The 19329-nt window shown below is 39.1% G+C and overlaps 1 protein-coding gene across 1 annotated transcript in view; it reads right to left on the minus strand.

Moving 5' to 3' along the window:
- Positions 1-1517, minus strand: part of PSMC5 (proteasome 26S subunit, ATPase 5) — a 69303-nt gene extending 67786 nt beyond the window's left edge. Inside the window, exon 1 of the mRNA XM_053699710.1 lies at positions 1414-1517. Within this exon, the coding sequence (XP_053555685.1) occupies positions 1414-1461 (48 nt within the window). The 5' untranslated portion in view covers positions 1462-1517. The remainder of the gene's footprint in view (positions 1-1413) is intronic.
- Positions 1518-19329: the final 17812 nt, after the last annotated feature.

Raw genomic sequence — 19329 nt, forward strand, 5'->3', positions numbered from 1 at the left:
CTGAGCGGGTCTGGTTTTTCCGCAGCGCATCCGGCAACACTGTCTAGTCACATTGTGCCCGGTCACGCCATAAAAATTAATGTAGCTCGCTCCCGCACTGGTCTAGAAGCATGAGCAAGCTACATTCATTTTGATGGCGCAACCAGGCACACTGTGACTAGACAGTGTTGCATGCGCTGTGGAAAAAACAGACCTGCTCAGTAGAACAAAGAGCGTGGATCCTCCGCCGGCATCTGCTGCTTTCTTTAGCAGATCAATAACTAATCCAATCCGACTTCCTCCAATTGTGTGACCCCTTTGGCGTCCAGCTTGTGGGACAATGAAGCGATTGGAGGAAGACTGATTCGTCATTGATAAGCTAGTAAAAGCAGCAGATGTGGGCGGAGGATCGCGTTATGTTTACCATAATGCAAAGGTAAATATTTTTAAAAATAAGCATCATTGTAAACTTTAATTAAAGTGCCCCTGATTTTAAGAGTATTATTTGATACTGGGCTTTAATTTGTTTAAGTTTACAATAACTAAGAATTATATTTAATGAAATAGTTTTGAGAAAAAAATATGCAATGTTATATGTTGCTTAAAGGGACAGGAGTAAAGGGGTATTTTAGCGTCCTAAATTTACTATTATTACCAAATATTCTTCATTCTCTTGTTATTCTTTGCTGAAGGAACAGCATTGTACTGCAGGCAACAATCATAAACAGCTTCCACTAGTAAAGGATTTGTGGGATACCAAGAGAATACTGCGCATTTGAAAATAGAAGTGATTTTAAAAGTGTCTTAAAAGTGCATGCTCTGATTCTTGCAAGTTTAGTTCTGACTTTCCTATCCCTTTAAGGTTTGTTTGTTTTATTATGCAGAATGAGCACGTTTATTATAGACCTCTAAACACACAGTAGTGCAGGGTCAATAGATTTAAAATTACATGTTCAAACGAATAGAGCAAGTACCTTTTTTTATTATTATTATTATGGCCCTTTAATTGCAGTGAATGCTGCCCAGACACCTGTGAATCTTGTCTGTCCGAAGAATTATAAATACGACACTATATCTCGTATATGAGTTCTCATTGCATTGAGACAGATAAATAATGTTTGGCCCAGCAACTGAGCATCCATAGAACTCAGGTGATATACGAGCGTCCATAACACACACAAAATAATGGCACAAGCTGCGCAACTAAACTACTGTTGAAAACCGAGCCAAAAGAATACCAATAACACAAAGCGCTAATAAACGAAAAACATAGTGATATACGGCTCGCCCTGACAGTTTTACAAAGCAAAATGACAGACTGCCAGGGCCATACAAATAGATGTCTGCTATCCCTGTCAGCATCGTATTGTCAATGCGCTTGCTATCAGTGTTTGCTCAAGATACTGAGTTTATTCCCTCTTTGATTTCTCTTACCTGTTCGGTCCCCTCCGTCGCCATCTTGCACTCTCCCGGCGGAGCCATTCTTACTCACAGTGACTCAGGACCGGAAGTAGTTCTTAAACTAAGTATGCTAGGGTCTGACGTACTTCCGACTTCTTGAATTCATAAAGTTGCAAAAGTAACTACAAAAGAGAAGCCAGAGCGTTCTCTACTAACAAGGAAGTGAACGCGACATCTTCTGGCAGGAAAGTTACATTGTGTCAGACTGCGGTATACTGTGAGCGTATACATTTGATAGCGAATTAGTGTTAGTTTACTTCAGTATATCTTTCCTTTACTTAGTACTACTATTTGGTAAAATAGCAACAGACTAACTTTACATTATCACCCTGATACTGTAGTTCAAACGTATTCAGTTCTATACTACATAACGAATCTGGCTGCATTTTATGATCTAAATGAAGGAACATAATGGTAAAATTTAAATGTACATCTGTGAAGTTTAGTTTTATATTGAGTTATTTTTGCAATACACTTCTATTAGCAAAAACGATTTTAGTAAAGCTATCATTGTATGACATACACAGAGCAGGCTCAAAACATTGTGCTGCCTTGATCCAAGAATAAAATGACTGCTCAATTCTCTGCACACCAGAGTCTGAGACCGTGATCACATATTTGGCGACGGGCGCAAAACCCAGCGTCGCCAATTTTTAGGCTAATTGAGCGATCACATATACAGCGCAGCAGACAAGTTACGTCTATATTTTACACGTCGCCCGCAGTTTAACTCACATTAACTAACATAGAACCAGTCGGTATCACATATGTAGCTCAAGAGCTTACACGCACTTTATGGAGATTTTACTCCATTTTTAGCTCGCTAAACATAGGCAGGCGCAGCAAGCCTTGTGCTTAGTAAAAAAGTACTGTGACTCCCTGGAAGCCGTAACAAACACTTAACACATGCACAATATTAACCCCTAAACCGCCATCCTCCCACATCGTAAACTACATAATAAACATATTAACCCCTAAACCACCATCCCCCCACATCGCAAAATACCTAATAAATGTATTAACCTGTAATCTGCCAACCCCCCTCAACGCAAACACTTAATTTACCTATTAACACCTCAACTACGAACCCCCCACAACGCAAAGTATCTAATTAACATATTAACACCTCAACTGCCAACCCCCTACAACACAAACATCTAATTAACCTATTAACACCTCTACCGCCAACACCCACAACGCAAAGTATCTAATTAGCCTATTAACCCCTAAACCGCCATCCTCCCACAATGCAAAGTATTAAACTAAAAACTAAGCCCCCTAACCTAGCACCCCCTAACTTAACCCCAATTTAAATACAGTGAAATAAAATTAAAAAGGTTTCAAAGAAAGCCAATTTGTTTTTTTACACCCAGGTAACATGGACGGTGATAATATATTACCCAGTGTTTTGGCCTGCATTTACAATTTCTCATAGTTTATCATCCATTTCCAAAATTGACAATGAGTCTCTGATAATTCCACAAATATTGTGGAATTCATTGCTATAAGTGGTGATAAACTTAGGTTTGTTTTCCACATTGGTGGATCTCTTTTAAGGAACAAACAGGGAACTTCTTTCTAAAACATCCACTTGCTTCTTTATATTTTCCAGAGTTTCTGTCAGGTTAGGAAATGTCCAGAAGAAGACCCAAATGCTAGGGCGAACTTAAACAACACCCTTGCACTCTGAGTTTAATCCAGGACGTGACCCCACGACAACCTCCAAAAAACAAAGTACTCACGATATGGAGCAGGGTTAGCCTGTGCCAAAGTAATTCATGATATCAGCCAGATAGACTTCTGAATAAGGAACTGGTTTCAGGAAATGTCTTCCACAGAATCAGGAGAGCAGGGATAGTCCACTTATACTCAGACAAAAGAAGGGTAAAACAGGAAACAGTTAATAATGCAGGAGTAGGTCATTTGTTATCAGGCAGTCTGAAGGTTAACACTGTGTAGACAGTCTTTGCAGAGTATGCAACAGGTAATCAGGCAGTTTGAGGGTTAACACTGAGTAGACAGTCTTTGCAGAGTATGCAACAGGTAATCAGGCAGTTTGAGAGTTAACACTGTGTAGACAGTCTTTGCAGAGTATGCAACAGGTAATCAGGCAGTTTGAGGGTAAACACTGTGTAGTCAGAACTTGCAGAATTAACAACATGTAATCAGGTAGTTTGAAGGTTAACACTGTGTTGTCAGAACTTGCAGTGATAGCAACAGGTAAGCTGGTAGTTTGAAGGTTAACACAGATTAATCAGTACTTGTTGAGATTGGCAACAGGATATCAAGCAGTTTGAAGGTTTACACTGAATAATTGTATTTGCAGAGTTTAGAAACAGGTAAACATGCAGATTGAAGGTTTCACAGAAATAACAGTATTTGAATAGTTTTGCACTACACAGAGTAGTCTGAATATGCAGGGTTTGCAGCAGGTAAACAGGAAGTTTGAAAGTTTCACAAAACAAAAAGTACTTGCATTGTTTGGAGACAGGTAATCAGGAGGTTGAAGGTTAATCCAGCATAGTAAGTCCTTGAAGAGATTGGCAACAGAAAAGCAGCAGTTAGAGAGATTCCTCAGCGAAATCCTATCAGAAGCCACAAAGTTAACAAACAAACGGGCACTGGAGAAACAGGAAGCCCAGAATAAAAAGTCTGGTTGTGACATCATCAGGAAGGGGTGGCTCAGACACCTGTCAATCAAGCACACAGAGAGGACTGCAGAGCTTCCCAGCAGCTGAGCGTGACAGTGCCCCCTCCTCAAGGACCCCTCCGGGGGACCCGACCGGGCCTGGCAGGGTATTTCTTGTGAAAAGACTTGACAAGAGCTGGAGCATGAACATGAGAGGCCGGTTCCCAAGATCGTTCAGAGATAGGATAACCCTTCCAATGGACCAGGTAGTACAGCCGATTGCCCCGTAGCTTGGAATCGAGAATCTGGCTGACTTCAAACTCAGAAGTTCCCTCTACGGAAAGTGGAGGAGGTGGTTTACTCTTGATAGAGTACCGATTGTAGATGACTGGCTTGAGTAGGGAGACATGAAACACTGGATGGATCTTGAGAGTCTTGGGTAAGGCCAGGCGGTATGCAGAAGAACAAACTCTGGAAACAATTTGAAAAGGTCCAATGTACTTAGGATCCAACTTGGTACAAGGTTGTTTTAGACGTATGAATCTGGTGGATAAAAATACTCTGTCTCCAGTACGAAGTAAAGGAGCCTTGCACCTTCTGCGATCAGCATATTTCTTATGTCTTAAGGAAGAAGAGAGTAGATTTTGACGAATGAGTTGCCAGTGATTACTGAGATTTTTCACTATACGATCTGCTCCAGGGACTTCAGTAGACTGGTAATCATAGGAAAGGTTCTAGGTTCAAATCCATAAGCTGCCTTAAAGGGAGAGGTCTGTAATGAGGCGTTATAACGTGAGTTGTGAGCTAATTCCGCCAAAGGCAATAACTGAGACCAGTTGGAATGGTGATGGTCTACATAATGTCTTAGAAAAGATTCCAAGGCTTGATTTACACGCTCAGTCTGTCCGCTGGATTGAGGATGGTGTGCAGTAGAAAGTGATATGTTGATTCTGAAGTGTTTACAAAAAGACCTCCAAAATTTGGAAACAAATTGGACTCCACAATCTGAGACTATGTCAGTGGGAAAACCATGTAAACGAGATATATGTAGAACAAAGAGTTCAGAAAGTCTTTGAGCTGTAGGCAAGCCTGGAAGAGGTATGAAGTGAGCAGACTTGGAGAACCGATCCACCACTACCCAAATGGTCGTATTTCCAGCAGAAACAGGAAGATCTGTAACAAAGTCCATGGATAAGTGAGACCAAGGGTAACGAGGAATAGGAAGAGGGTGTAATAGACCAAACGGTCGATGAGAAGATTGTTCGAAGCACAAGAACTACAAACAGCAATATAATCCTTAACATCCCTCCTCATAGTGGACCACCAAACATGCTGCTTCAGTTTCCACAATGTATTGGTTATTCCCGGATAACCTGCTGAAATGTTGTCATGAGCCCAACGTAGAAGCTTAAGACGTAATCCTTTGGGTACATACAGGATACCAGAAGGTAGTTTGCAAGAAGATGGTACCCAGACTTGAGCAGCATGTAAAGCCTGTACTGGAAAAGAGGATACTTGAGCCAAAACTTTGACTGGACGTAGTATAGGTTCTGAATCCAATGGAGAATGTTCAGAAGATTGGAACTGCCTAGATAAAGCATCTGCCTTGGAATTTTTTGAACCAGGAACATAGGAAAGTACAAAATTAAACCTGGAGAAGAACAAGGCCCACCGAGCCTGACGAGGATTGAGACGTGTAGCTGTTTGGAGGTATAAAAGATTCTTGTCATCTGTCAGAATGAAAAAAGGTTGACTGGTACCCTCTAACCAATGCCTCCATTCATCCAAAGCTAATTTTATAGCCAAAAGCTCCTTATTGCCAACATCATAATTTAACTCGGCAGGATTGAATTTTTTCGAAAAGAACGCCACAGGATGTATCTTGCTGGTAGTCGGATCACGTTGGGAGAGAACAGCTCCAGCTGCTATAGAGGAAGCGTCAACCTCCAAAATAAACTGGAAATCAGGAATTGGATGACTGAGAAGAGGTGCAGAAGAAAATGCTGATTTTAGCGTTTCAAAAGCCTGTACTGCCGAAGAGGACCAGTTCTTACAATTTTGCCCTTTCTTAGTAAGAGAAGTGAGTGGAGACGTGATGTCAGCAAAGTTCTTTATAAACTTTCTATAGTAATTGGCAAAGCCAAGAAACCTCTGCAGGGATTTGAGAGTAGTTGGTCTGGGCCAGTGCTTGATAGCCAACAGTTTAGCAGGATCCATCTCAAAACCTGATTCAGAAATGATATACCCCAAAAAGGGGATGGAACTCTGATGAAAAGAGCATTTCTCCAATTTAGCGAACAGGGAATTGTCTCGTAACCTCTGAAGAACCAGTCTTACATGATGTACATGTTCCTGTAATGTTTTCGAATAGATTAGAATGTCATCGAGGTAAATGATAACAAATTGATTTAGATAATCTCGGAAGATTTTGTTAACAAAGTGCTGAAATACTGCTGGTGCATTGCACAATCCAAATGGCATTACTAGATACTCGTAGTGACAAAATCTAGTGTTAAATGCCGTCCCCCATTTGTCTCCTTTATAGATTCTGACCAGATTGTAGGCCTCACGGAGATCTAACTTGGAAAAAATAGAAGCACCTTGAAGACGATCGAATAACTCAGAAATGAGCGGCAGAGGATAGCTGTTTTTGACAGTAATCTGATTCAAGGCTCGATAATCAATACAGGGACGAAGACCTCCATCTTTTTTCCCAATGAAGAAAAAACCTCCACCCACAGGTGAAGAGGAAGGACGAATGAATCCTCTGGCTAAGTTGTCCTTTATGTATTTCTCAAGAGAGACATTTTCTTGACGAGAGAGGGGATAGGTCCTTCCCTTAGGTAGAGGAGCCCCTGAATACAATTCGATAGGACAGTCAAATATCCGGTGAGGAGGTAACGTCTCAGCCTCTTTTTTAGAAAACACATCACAAAAGGCATGATAGTAATTGGGCAATGATTCAGGAACTTCCACCATAGCTATGACAGGACAGGATGGTTTAGAGGGATTTTGCAGGCAATGTTTGAAACAAGTAGTTCCCCAGGAAATAAGTTCTCCTTTAGACCATGAGAAAACTGGATCATGAAGCTGCAACCAAGGTAACCCCAGAATCAATGGTATGTGGGGAGAAGAGATGACATCAAAACGAATAATTTCAGAATGAAGTATGCCCACAGTCTAAAGAAGAGGAATGGTAGAATGTTGTATGATACCAGTACCTAGAGGCTGTCCACTGACAGTAGTTACCTTAATTAAATGTTTCTTGGCTTGAAGAGGAACCCTGAGAGAGTCAGCAAAGTTTGAATCAATGAATACTCCAGCAGCTCCAGAATCGATGAGAGCTTGAGCTCGAAACTTGGTGTTTCCAAAAGAGATAGTTACAGGAACAAAAAGTTTAGAATTGAGGGAAGACATGGGATTCTGGCTTAGCTCTGTCCCTCTATCAAAAGTTAAGCCTTGGCTTTTACTGGCCGGATAGGACAGTCCTTCAGTAAATGTCCTTTGGTACCACAATACAGACATAACCCAAGAGTACGCCTTCTATGGCGTTCAGCTTCTGACAATTTAATAGCTCCTACTTCCATGGGTTCCACAGACTCAGGAGATTGGGAATTATTATTAGAAAGACTTGAGGTTCGAATAGGAGGACGAAAAGAAGATTTAACAAAGGATCTCCGATTCCTATCTCTCTCCTGAAGACGTTCAGAATACCGGGTGTCAAGAGTAATACATAAATTGATAAGACCCTCCAATGAATCGGGGAGTTCCCGAAATACAAGTTCATCCTTAAGGCGTTCGCAAAGTCCTTTGCGAAAGACTGCCCGTAAGGCTCCATGGTTCCAATCAGTTTCTGCGGCTAAAGTCCTGAATTCAATAGCATATTGAGCTACCGAAAGGGATCCCTGTCTCAGATCCAACAATCCTGCCTCAGCAGCTGCAGACCTCCCAGGCTTGTCAAAAACAGAAGAAAAAATGGACACAAATAATTCCACATCCTGTAGTAACAGATTATTCTTCTCTAAAAGAGGGGACACCCAGGCTAGAGCCTTACCCTTCAAGAGAGAAATAATAAAGGTGATTTTAGAAGTAGAATTGGAATAAACTTGAGGATTGTTTCTGAAGTGTAAACGGCACTGATTAAGGAATCCACAGCATTCTTCAGGATTACCGTCATATTTATCTGAAAGTGGGATTCGTGGTATATTCTGTCCAACAGTTTGAGGTGGATTAAAGACAGCATTGGTGCTAGTATCAGTGGCAGCAGGAGTCACCGTTGCTTGAGAAGGGGCGGAGAGGTTATAAAGCAAAGCAGTAATCTGGTCAAGCTTGGAATCCAAAGATTGCAAATGAGCAGAATGATTTCCTAGAAGTTGCCCTTGTAGAGCCACAGCCCTGGATAACTCGTCAGGGTCCATATTATGGCCCGTTTGTACTGTCAGGTTAGGAAATGTCCAGAAGAAGACCCAAATGCTAGGGCGAACTTAAACAACACCCTTGCACTCTGAGTTTAATCCAGGACGTGACCCCACGACAACCTCCAAAAAACAAGTACTCACGATATGGAGCAGGGTTAGCCTGTGCCAAAGTAATTCATGATATCAGCCAGATAGACTTCTGAATAAGGAACTGGTTTCAAATGTCTTCCACAGAATCAGGAGAGCAGGGATAGTCCACTTATACTCAGACAGAAGAAGGGTAAAACAGGAAACAGTTAATAATGCAGGAGTAGGTCATTTGTTATCAGGCAGTCTGAAGGTTAACACTGTGTAGACAGTCTTTGCAGAGTATGCAACAGGTAATCAGGCAGTTTGAGGGTTAACACTGAGTAGACAGTCTTTGCAGAGTATGCAACAGGTAATCAGGCAGTTTGAGAGTTAACACTGTGTAGACAGTCTTTGCAGAGTATGCAACAGGTAATCAGGCAGTTTGAGGGTAAACACTGTGTAGTCAGAACTTGCAGAATTAACAACATGTAATCAGGTAGTTTGAAGGTTAACACTGTGTTGTCAGAACTTGCAGTGATAGCAACAGGTAAGCTGGTAGTTTGAAGGTTAACACAGATTAATCAGTACTTGTTGAGATTGGCAACAGGATATCAAGCAGTTTGAAGGTTTACACTGAATAATTGTATTTGCAGAGTTTGGAAACAGGTAAACATGCAGATTGAAGGTTTCACAGAAATAACAGTATTTGAATAGATTTGCACTACACAGAGTAGTCTGAATATGCAGGGTTTGCAGCAGGTAAACAGGAAGTTTGAAAGTTTCACAAAACAAACAGTACTTGCATTGTTTGGAGACAGGTAATCAGGAGGTTGAAGGTTAATCCAGCATAGTAAGTCCTTGAAGAGATTGGCAACAGAAAAGCAGCAGTTAGAGAGATTCCTCAGCGAAATCCTATCAGAAGCCACAAAGTTAACAAACAAACGGGCACTGGAGAAACAGGAAGCCCAGAATAAAAAGCCTGGTTGTGACATCATCAGGAAGGGGTGGCTCAGACACATGTCAATCAAGCACACAGAGAGGACTGCAGAGCTTCCCAGCAGCTGAGCGTGACAGTTTCTTTCTTATATCCTCTCTCAACAAATCTGTCGGTGAGGTCTCTAGCATGATTTTCATATTCCCCAGGGTCAGTACAATTACCCTTGACCCTCATGTACTGACTCTTGGGAATAGCATTGACAGTGTGTTTAGAATGACAGGACGCAGCATTCAAAATGGTATTGCCGGCCACTTCTTTTCAGAGAACTCAGGTAAGACATTTAGGTAATATTGACTCCTGACATTTCCCAGAGACTTTCAGCAACATTGAGGTGAAGTGGACTTCTGGGTGGTGAAGTTGGAGCCGCTCTGGTATGTGATGGGAGATAAGTCTGGGAGGAGTTGGGCGTGTCATGGGCAGTTCTTGGAACTTACATTTGACCTGATGGGTTAGATGCATCCTGAAATATCTGGAATTGTTAGGATCTCTGCAACACCCACTGATGCTTTCCAGATTTCAGTCCACTCTGCTTTACTTCAAAAACTAAATGTAAATAGCATTCAACAATTACGTGCAAGCAAAAAGGGGTTTATCGCAGGTGTTTGCGCACGTCAGGTTTTTTGCTTATATTACAAGTTGAAAGTAAACACGATCACTTGAGCTCAATTGAAGTTAACGCTCATTGTGTTAGTGCGACCTCAGAGCTCTGCTTTACTGTTTTGCAAAACAAAAAGTGTAACAAACACATCAAAAATACACTACAAAGTACACTTACACTCACAATAACACCATCTAATTAAAAATATTAAAAAAAATATTGCACAAAAAAGTTATAAGGGCTTAAAAAAATTAGATTTCCGGTGTTAGAAAAAAAAGGGAGGCAAATGGCTTTAACATAGAGATACATACATATACATGTCTAAAGATGTATATGTATGTATATATACAGGGCTCAAAATTTCAAGTCTTAAGCTATTAGCCAGGTCAAAATGTTACTTGACACTTCTGATCCCGCCCACACCACACCCACTACCACAAACCCTAGTTGGAGAGTGAACATCTCATTTATGTTTATTTGTGTACTTGAAATAACCATTTCTGCTTATTGAAACCATTACCCAATACAATTGGATGAGCTTTTAGGGAGAACAGACCACAAATAGAGAGAACAATGGAAAATTAACATTTTAGAACCTATCACAACCCTGCACTAGAAGTATTACTTCATTTAAAGCCTTCTTTTTTACATAGCTTTTTTTTTTTTTTTTACCATTATATTTATACAGAAATATTCAGAATCGGTGGGGATACAATAGGCAGAATCAGTTTCAAATGACAAAAGAAAGGTATATGAGCTATTTGTAAACAATTTTATGTATTCTGTTGGTAAAATGGATCATTGAAAACACATTAAAAGAGTGAAGAATCAATACAGACTCCACAACAAACCCTATCTCGGTGTGGGCAGCCCACAAATCAGTTTTCAGAGGACTATTAATAAAAGAAAAAACAAATTACAAAAAACAAGCTAACATTCGCTATCTGCAGCTCCAGCAAGACATTAATCTTTTAGAAAAGGAACATAAACAGACTGGCTCCCAAAATATATTGAACTCTCTAAACCAAAAGAAGGCAGATCTACTAACATTATTAAACGACAATTCTATTAGGGCAGCCCAAAGACTTAAAGCTAATTATTTTATCTATGCAAATAAGCCTGATAGGTATTTAGCTAAAAAAAATTAGAGAGGAGTACCAGTCAATGTCCATTCCACATATACAGAACACATCAGGCAATATCACATCTCACCCACAAGAAATTGTGAACACTTTTGCAGATTACTATAAAAAGCTATATGATGGGGAGAAAGTCCAACACAACACCCAAACGCAGACTATTCTCGAGAGGTTTTTGAACTCCGCGAAGCTACCACAATTAACTGAGGAAGATCGAGACCAGTTAAACTCAGCTGTTACACATGCTGAAGTGGTATTGGCCATAAAGGAGCTCAAACCAGGCAAAGCCCCGGGACCGGATGGATTCCCGGGGGAATACTATAGGCTTTTTAAACAGCTATTGACCCCCCACATAGTTAAATTTGCCAACCATGTACTGGAGGGCCAACCTATACCCGCTGACCTCCTACAAGCCAAGATAATTGTAATTCCCAAAAAAGGTAGAAATGCTTCGCTGTGTTCAAACTATAGACCCATATCTTTAATAAACCAGGATATGAAAATCTTGACCAAAATACTTGCCAATCGCCTGAAACACATCTTACCCTCTATCATACATCCAGATCAGGTTGGCTTTGTAAAAAATAGAGAGGCTCCAGACAATATCAGACGAATGATTACGGTTATAGACTACTTACAACGCGAGCGGACGCCTTCTCTGATCCTATCATTGGATGCGGAGAAGGCGTTCGATAGAGTGGACTGGGTATACATGAACACGGTGCTGATAAAGATGGGATTTACGGGATCTTTCATGAAGGCAATGAAAAGCTTATATTCAACACCAACAGCATATATCAGAGCAATAGGACACCAATCTGCAACTTTTAAAATTCTCAATGGCACAAGACAGGGTTGCCCACTTTCACCCCTCCTTTTTGCGCTCTGCATCGAGCCATTAGCTGCAAACATAAGAAATTCCCCAATCATTACTGGCTTGCAAATACAGCAGTCCCAGCACAAAATTGCACTATTTGCGGACGATGTGCTGCTGACAGTAACAAAACCACTAATTTCTCTCCCTCACATATATGACATCATACAACAATTTTCGGACGTTTCGGGATACAAATTAAATCTAGACAAATGAGAAGCACTCCCATTAAACTTACCAAAGCAGACCATCAAACTGATTGAAACAAATTTTGATTTTGACTGGGTGAAAAGTGACTTGAAATATTTGGGGATAAAACTAACGACACACTCTTCTCACCTATATAAAGCTAACTATATACCCATGTTTAAGTCGATTAGAGCTGATTTGCAGAAATGGAAGAGTTATAACTTCTCCTGGTATGGGAGGCTTTCGTCAATTAAGATGACGGTACTCCCGAGACTCCTGTATTTGTTCCGTACCTTACCCATAAGCATAGATAAATCTGACCTGAAAGCTCTTCAAACAGACCTTCATAAATATCTTAGAGGGTCTAGACACGCAAGGATACCTCATGACACACTCACTAGACATAGACAGTTGGGGGGAGTGGGACTCCCAAATCTAAGGGACTATTACTCGGCAGCTAGACTGGCCCAAAACTCTCTCTTAGGGAGAAGACAGGAGGACATACTATGGCCTAAATTAGAAGCACTCGTAGGGGGCTATGATGACCCAGGAGATATACTATGGGGTAAAAATACTGATGAGAGACTTAAGATTTCTCAGAACCTAATTACCAAGACGACGATCAAACAACTAGAAATATACAACAAACAATATGCATTTTTACCGGCTAATTCTTTAATAAGACCCATAAAATATATAGTTTCCAGAGAATCTAGTCGCCTCATAGATAAATGGGCACACAAAGATTTATTAAGGCAAAGAAGTACAAAAAGCGCAAGAAGCCTTGAATTATTTATTTGTCACAACAAGTGATAATATTCAACATAAAAACTTACATTCAAGTAAGTAAATTCGTGCACCAAGTATACAACACAGCCGCAGTACAGGACCGGATCCTCAGGCAGATATGTCCAAAGCAGATTTCAAACAGGACCGCCGAACAAAGTCGGCGTCTGACGTCACTATAGGTTCCGGCACCGGAGCGTCCCCCTGCAGGCCTAAGCCTCCTAGACCGCTATTGCTGATGCTGTAACCGGAGCACAAGAGCACTGTATCCCTACGCGTTTCGTCCGGATCCCGGCCGGACTTTTTCAAGGGTTGTTGGATAGTGAAATTAATGGAAAAACAAAGATTTATATAGAATAGCAGACTTCTTGGTCAACAAGAAAATTATAACGTATCAACAGCTTCAAGATAAACTTGGAATGATACGCCTTCCCTGGTTTTTATACTTACAGATAGCTTCGGCTGTTACATCATATCTTAGGTTTGGAATAGAGTCCAAAGGCACAACCATCTTTGAGAGGTTGTGCAGTGCGGACTTTAGACAGAAAAGTGCGGTATCACATTTATATTTACACATCCAAGAATCACACACAACAACAAAATCTCCTGTCATTCTTCGGTGGGAAGCGGACTTAGAGAGAACATTTGACTTAACAACATGGAACCAGATTTTTTTAAACTCAGCTAGAGGCTTATTGGGAGCGGATCTGAGGGAAAACAATATAAAGACAACTTTTCGCTGGTATTTGACCCCTCTAAAAACAGCGCACATGGTTAAGGGAGGCACCACACAGTGTTATAGAGGCTGTACGCAATTAGGTACATATTTTCATATGTGGTGGGAATGCCCAAATGTTCAGAGGGTTTGGCTAGACCTGTCCAAGATGTTAACCACCATATTAGAGGAGCAAGTTATATTGACACCTATGCAGGCACTATTGAACGTCGATGATTTGAGGTTTAACACACCAATAAATAAGTTAATTAGAATCTTATGTACAGTGACCCGCACAGCTATAGCAAAACACTGGAAACTAGGAGTGCCAGAAAGGGGGGAGATACTTGGAAGGATTAGAAACATGTTTGACATGTGTCAGACAGCTGCTTACATACAGGATACAGTTGAAGTCTTCAACCAAGTTTGGTTCTATTGGATTCTAAATGAGAAGCAAATATAAGGACGAGATAACAGGAGAGACAGAAGGAGACAAAGATATGAGTATAGGAGAAGATGGGAGGGATTGGAAGGTGCGCTCTGAGGGTTCATAAGGTACGATGATCTGTTAAGAAACGTTTATTGTTCATTTATTAATATGATTTATGCAGTTGACTGGCATAGGGGTTACATTAGTTAAATATGTTGATTGTTATATATGTTTAGATACAGAAAATTAAATAAATAATTGTTGGCTTCAATAGGAGCTATGATTGACGACACATGGTAAAGAGTGACTAACAGAACTCACTAAAAGGGAGGAAGCGGTGGACCATTAGAATCTGTTAAATGGCTTACATTTGTTTGAAATTTGTCAACTGTTTTTTTTTTTTTTTTTTTCCCACCGAACTGACCCATGTATTGTTCACACTGTACAACAATAATAAAAACTATTTCAATCTAAAAGAGTGAAGAAAATTACAGTACACTGTTCCTTTGATTACCCACCAAATATCTAATTAACCAGCTTTTAAAAGAGAGACAGGACCGCCTTGCTTGGAGAAAAGACTGACCACTGGAATTCAAATTTTGCAATTTTTGTATTTTTTTTTTTAGAATTCCAAATTCCATTAGTTTAGCATGGAAAAACACACTTTAATGATATGACCTTTTATTTATTCGTTGTAATCTACTGGCTTTACTGCGACCTCTCTTTCCTGCCTTTGAGGGTCTCATGAGGGTCTTTCTTAACTTCTTGAAGGAGGGGGATTACAAATAAATAAAATAATTTACATTGTAGCAAATGTGAGGCACTACTGGAAGGCACATTGGCATAAATACATTTGTAATTAACATCGATTTAATGTGTTCCCAGAGATTATATATTACTGCCTGGAGACGCATATGTTACAATATACAAACAAATAAAGCAGCAAAAGACCTTGTCCGATTCTTACAGACAGGGGTGAAGAACCAATTTTACAGGGTGTGCCCAAATTGGCAATAAAATTCTAAAAAATTTTCTTGTACCCCCATGTTAATTTTAAGCAGCAAATTCTTATTTGTTATATTTTACACATGCATGAAGTATTAGCAACAAATATTAATTTGATTCTTAAATGGACGAACATTATTTTCGAAAGCTTTTTTTTTTTTTTTTTTGGAAAGTTATTAGCATGAACTTCTGTAGAAATCTTTCCAAGGGGGGTAAAAATGCTCTAATCATACTACTAAAAAACACAATTTATACTTACCTGATAAATTATTTTCTTTCCTGGCATGGAGAGTCCACAAATCCATTCAATTACTAGTGGGAATTCAACTCCTGGCGGAGGCAAAGAACACCCCAGCAAAGCTTCAAGTATCCTCCCATTACCCTCAATCCCCAGTAATTCAGCCGAGGAATTATGGAAAGAGAAGAAGAAACAAAAGGTATGTAGGTGCCTGAGGTTTAGAAAATGAAAAAAAGCCATCTTAAAATAAGGGCGGGTTGTGGACTCTACATGCCAGGAAAGGAAAGAATTTATCAGGTAAGTATAAATTATGTTTTCTTTCCAATGGCATGGAGAGTCCACAAATCCATTCAATTACTAGTGGGAACCAATACCAAAGCTACAGTCCACAGAATGGAAGGGATGGATACACAAGACAGGCAAACCTAAACAGAAGACACCACTGCTTGAAGAACTTTCCTCCCAAAAGAAGCCTCTGCTGAGGCAAAAACATCAAATTTGGAAAAAGTATGTAATGATGACCAAGTGGCCGCCTTGCAAATCTGTTCCATAGAAACATCATTTTATAAGACCCAAGAGGAAGCGACAGCCCTAGTGGAGTGAGCCGTAATTTTCTCTGGAGGCTGCTGCCAGCTGTCTCACAAGCCAATCGTATAACACTTCTTAACCAGAAGGAGAGAGTAGAAGAAGTGGCCTTATGACCCCTCCGTTTACCAGAAAAGATAACAAAAAGAGCAGAAGATTGACGAAAATCTGCCGTAGCCTGTAAATAGAACTTCAAAGCACGCACAACACCCAGATTGTGCAACAACCGCTCCTTCTTAGAGGAAGAATTAGGAAAAAAAGAAGGAACAACAATTTATTGGTTAATATTGTGTCCAATGGAATCCTAATTTATTACGGATCCGATCCATATACCAGATCTGGTAGTAGGACAAGGAGACTCTAATACCTCTGTTATAACACAGTGGGGTCAGCGTACAAAAAAGACTCTTCGCCCCATAATCTACCACCACTTTACAACTATAGAAATACGGATCTCCAAAATGTGCTATAAATCTCAACAAACCTTGGAGCACACACCTTAAAGTGGGCATTCACTTTGTCCCGGTTCCACTGCAACAAAACTGGATATACAAGCTACTCAGAGCTTTTTTCACTTCTCTGCTGTTTTTTCACCATTCCTGAGTCACATTTGTGAGCAAATATTACGGACTCTATTTATCCTATTCGATAAGACTTTTTAATCAGGTACTGCCTTGTATGTATTTTTTATTTTTTTTATTTTATTAGTAATTATTAAAAAAAAAACAAAGGAAATATTACAACATTGACATGAGAGAATGAAGAAAAAAAAAGTTACAGTTCTTTAACTAATATCCACAATGTATTCTAGGAACATCCTCGTTTTTTGTTTACATTTTCATTTGAGTTATATTTTCTAAAGATTCCTTCCTTTATCAAATCAATTTATATTTTATAAGTTCTTAAATACATCCTTTAAGTTCTGATAGGCAGTCTTTCTTTGGCCCTATTAATTTCTATATGGAGTTGAGAGTGCATAGGTGGGTGGAGAGAAGAGTGGTTAAAAAAAAAAAAAAAAAAAAAAAGCGGATTCCTTCCTCTCCCCCCCCTCCGATCAATGTGCTATTAAGCTCCATTCTCCTCTAATTTGAGCTTCCAAGAAATATTCCGCATTTTCAAAAGGTTTTAGAGTTTTCCTTTGGAATTCTATAGATTGACCTTCTATATATAGAGACCATTTTTCAAAGAATATTTCAATTCTGTTGTCTACGTCAGCCAAAGTGTCTGCTCTTTCTACATTAATCTGATGTATTATTTCCTTTAGATGTCTAATCGTAGGTTTTTTTCTTTTTTCAATCCAAAATTTAAATATCAGCTTTCTTGACAATAATATAATCATTGTTGTTAGTCTCCTTTCCTCTTTTTTGATTTCTTTAGGTATATTAAAAATCAGGATGTTCCCTAGTTCTAAGATTATTTTATTTTTAACTATTTGTGATATTAGTGTTGTTACCTGGTACCAAAACTGTCTAATTTTGGGGCATAGCCAGATATAATGTATTATATCCGGTATGCTTTTATTACATTTTATGCAGACTGGGTTAGTCTCATTACCCCATTTTGCTCTCCTTGTAGGGGTGATATAGTCATGGTGTAATGATCTCAAATTCGATTCCCTTAAACCCATATCCAGTGTTGATTTCTTTACTATCTTTATACAGTTTAGTATACTTTCTTTCCCTATGTCTGTATAGGTGGTCCTATCCCATTTCTTTATTATGTCTCTCAAACATAATTATGATTCTTTTTTTATTAATTGTTTGTATATAAGTGATAGTTTGTATTTTGACTTTCTGCTTCTTTCAATAATGTTCTCCATTATCTTTTCTTTTATATTTTCCCTTGGATTTTCCAGTTCTGTCTGGATAAGGTGTTTTATTTGTAGGTATGGTAGAATCTGACCCTTAAAGGTATCCACTTGGTCGGTTAATTCTAACATTGTTTTGATGTTTCCTTTTTTCATATTCATTACATCTTTAATTTGTTTGATTATTGGGCTTCCATCTTTTTTTTTTAAAGGGAAAGTAGTTTCCAGGTTCAAATCTGGGATTGCCCTGTATTGGCATATACATTTTGATCTCTTTTATTGTTTCTAATTGTTTATTGACTTTTTTCCATGCCCATAGTGTATCTTTTATCATAGCGTTATTCTTTTGTTCTTTCGTTAGTTCCCTTGTTGATGCAAACAGCAGGAATGTTAACTTCATTGGGTTGGCTAGTTTCTGTTCTAATTCTAGCCATACTGTCTGGCCTTTTTCCGTTATCCATTCTATTGCATATTTTGATAGGATTGCCCAGTTATAATACTGAATATTTGGTAATCCTGCACCTCCACATTCTTGGGTAGCCTGCAGCTTCTTTAAGCTTATCCTCGCTTTCTTATCTTTCCAGATGAAGTTTTTGATTATTTTATTTATACTTATTAAGTCTGCCTTCTTTAATAGAAATGGTAACATTTGCATTGGATATAGTAGCCTTGGCAATATCATCATCTTAATTAGTTGTATTCTCCCTGTCAAATTTAAATATAATTTACTCCATATCTTTAGATCTCTTTTAATTTGCGCAATAAGTGGATGGTAATTTATTTTATATGTCTTAGTTGGATCATTGTTTAGTTTAATGCCCAAGTATGTTATATAATCGTCTTCCACTTCAAATGGATATTTCGTATTGTCTTTGCCTTTATGTTTCCAATAAATTTTGGATTTTGTGATGTTAATTCTATAACCTGATATCTCTCCATATTGTTCTATTTTCAAAATGATCTGGTTTATATGTTTTTGTGGGTTTGCAACAAACAGCATCAAATCATCTGCATATAAGGCTGCTTTTATCTCAAGATCTTCCATCTTAATACCAAACGGTATTTGTTTCAGTAAGTATATTAATGGTTCCAATGACAGATCGAACAATAGTGGTGATAGAGGGCAGCCTTGTCGGGTACCGCGAAGTAGTGTTATAGATTCAGATGTTTCCCCGTTTATTATTATCTGTGTTTCTGCTTTTGTATATAATTTCATAATAAATTCCAAAAATGGGCCCTTAAAATTAAACTCCTTGAGTGTGTTAACAATATGTTCCCATTCGACTCTGTCGAAGGCCTTCTCTGCGTCTAACGACAGCAGGAAGGCCTCCGGTAGTTTCCTCTCTAATCTCATTTCTTTGTTTAATCTATATTTTTCCAATATTTGTAGTATAGTCCTCACATGTGTTG

Source organism: Bombina bombina, chromosome 1, assembly GCF_027579735.1.
Source record: "Bombina bombina isolate aBomBom1 chromosome 1, aBomBom1.pri, whole genome shotgun sequence".
Taxonomy (NCBI): Eukaryota; Metazoa; Chordata; class Amphibia; order Anura; family Bombinatoridae; genus Bombina; species Bombina bombina.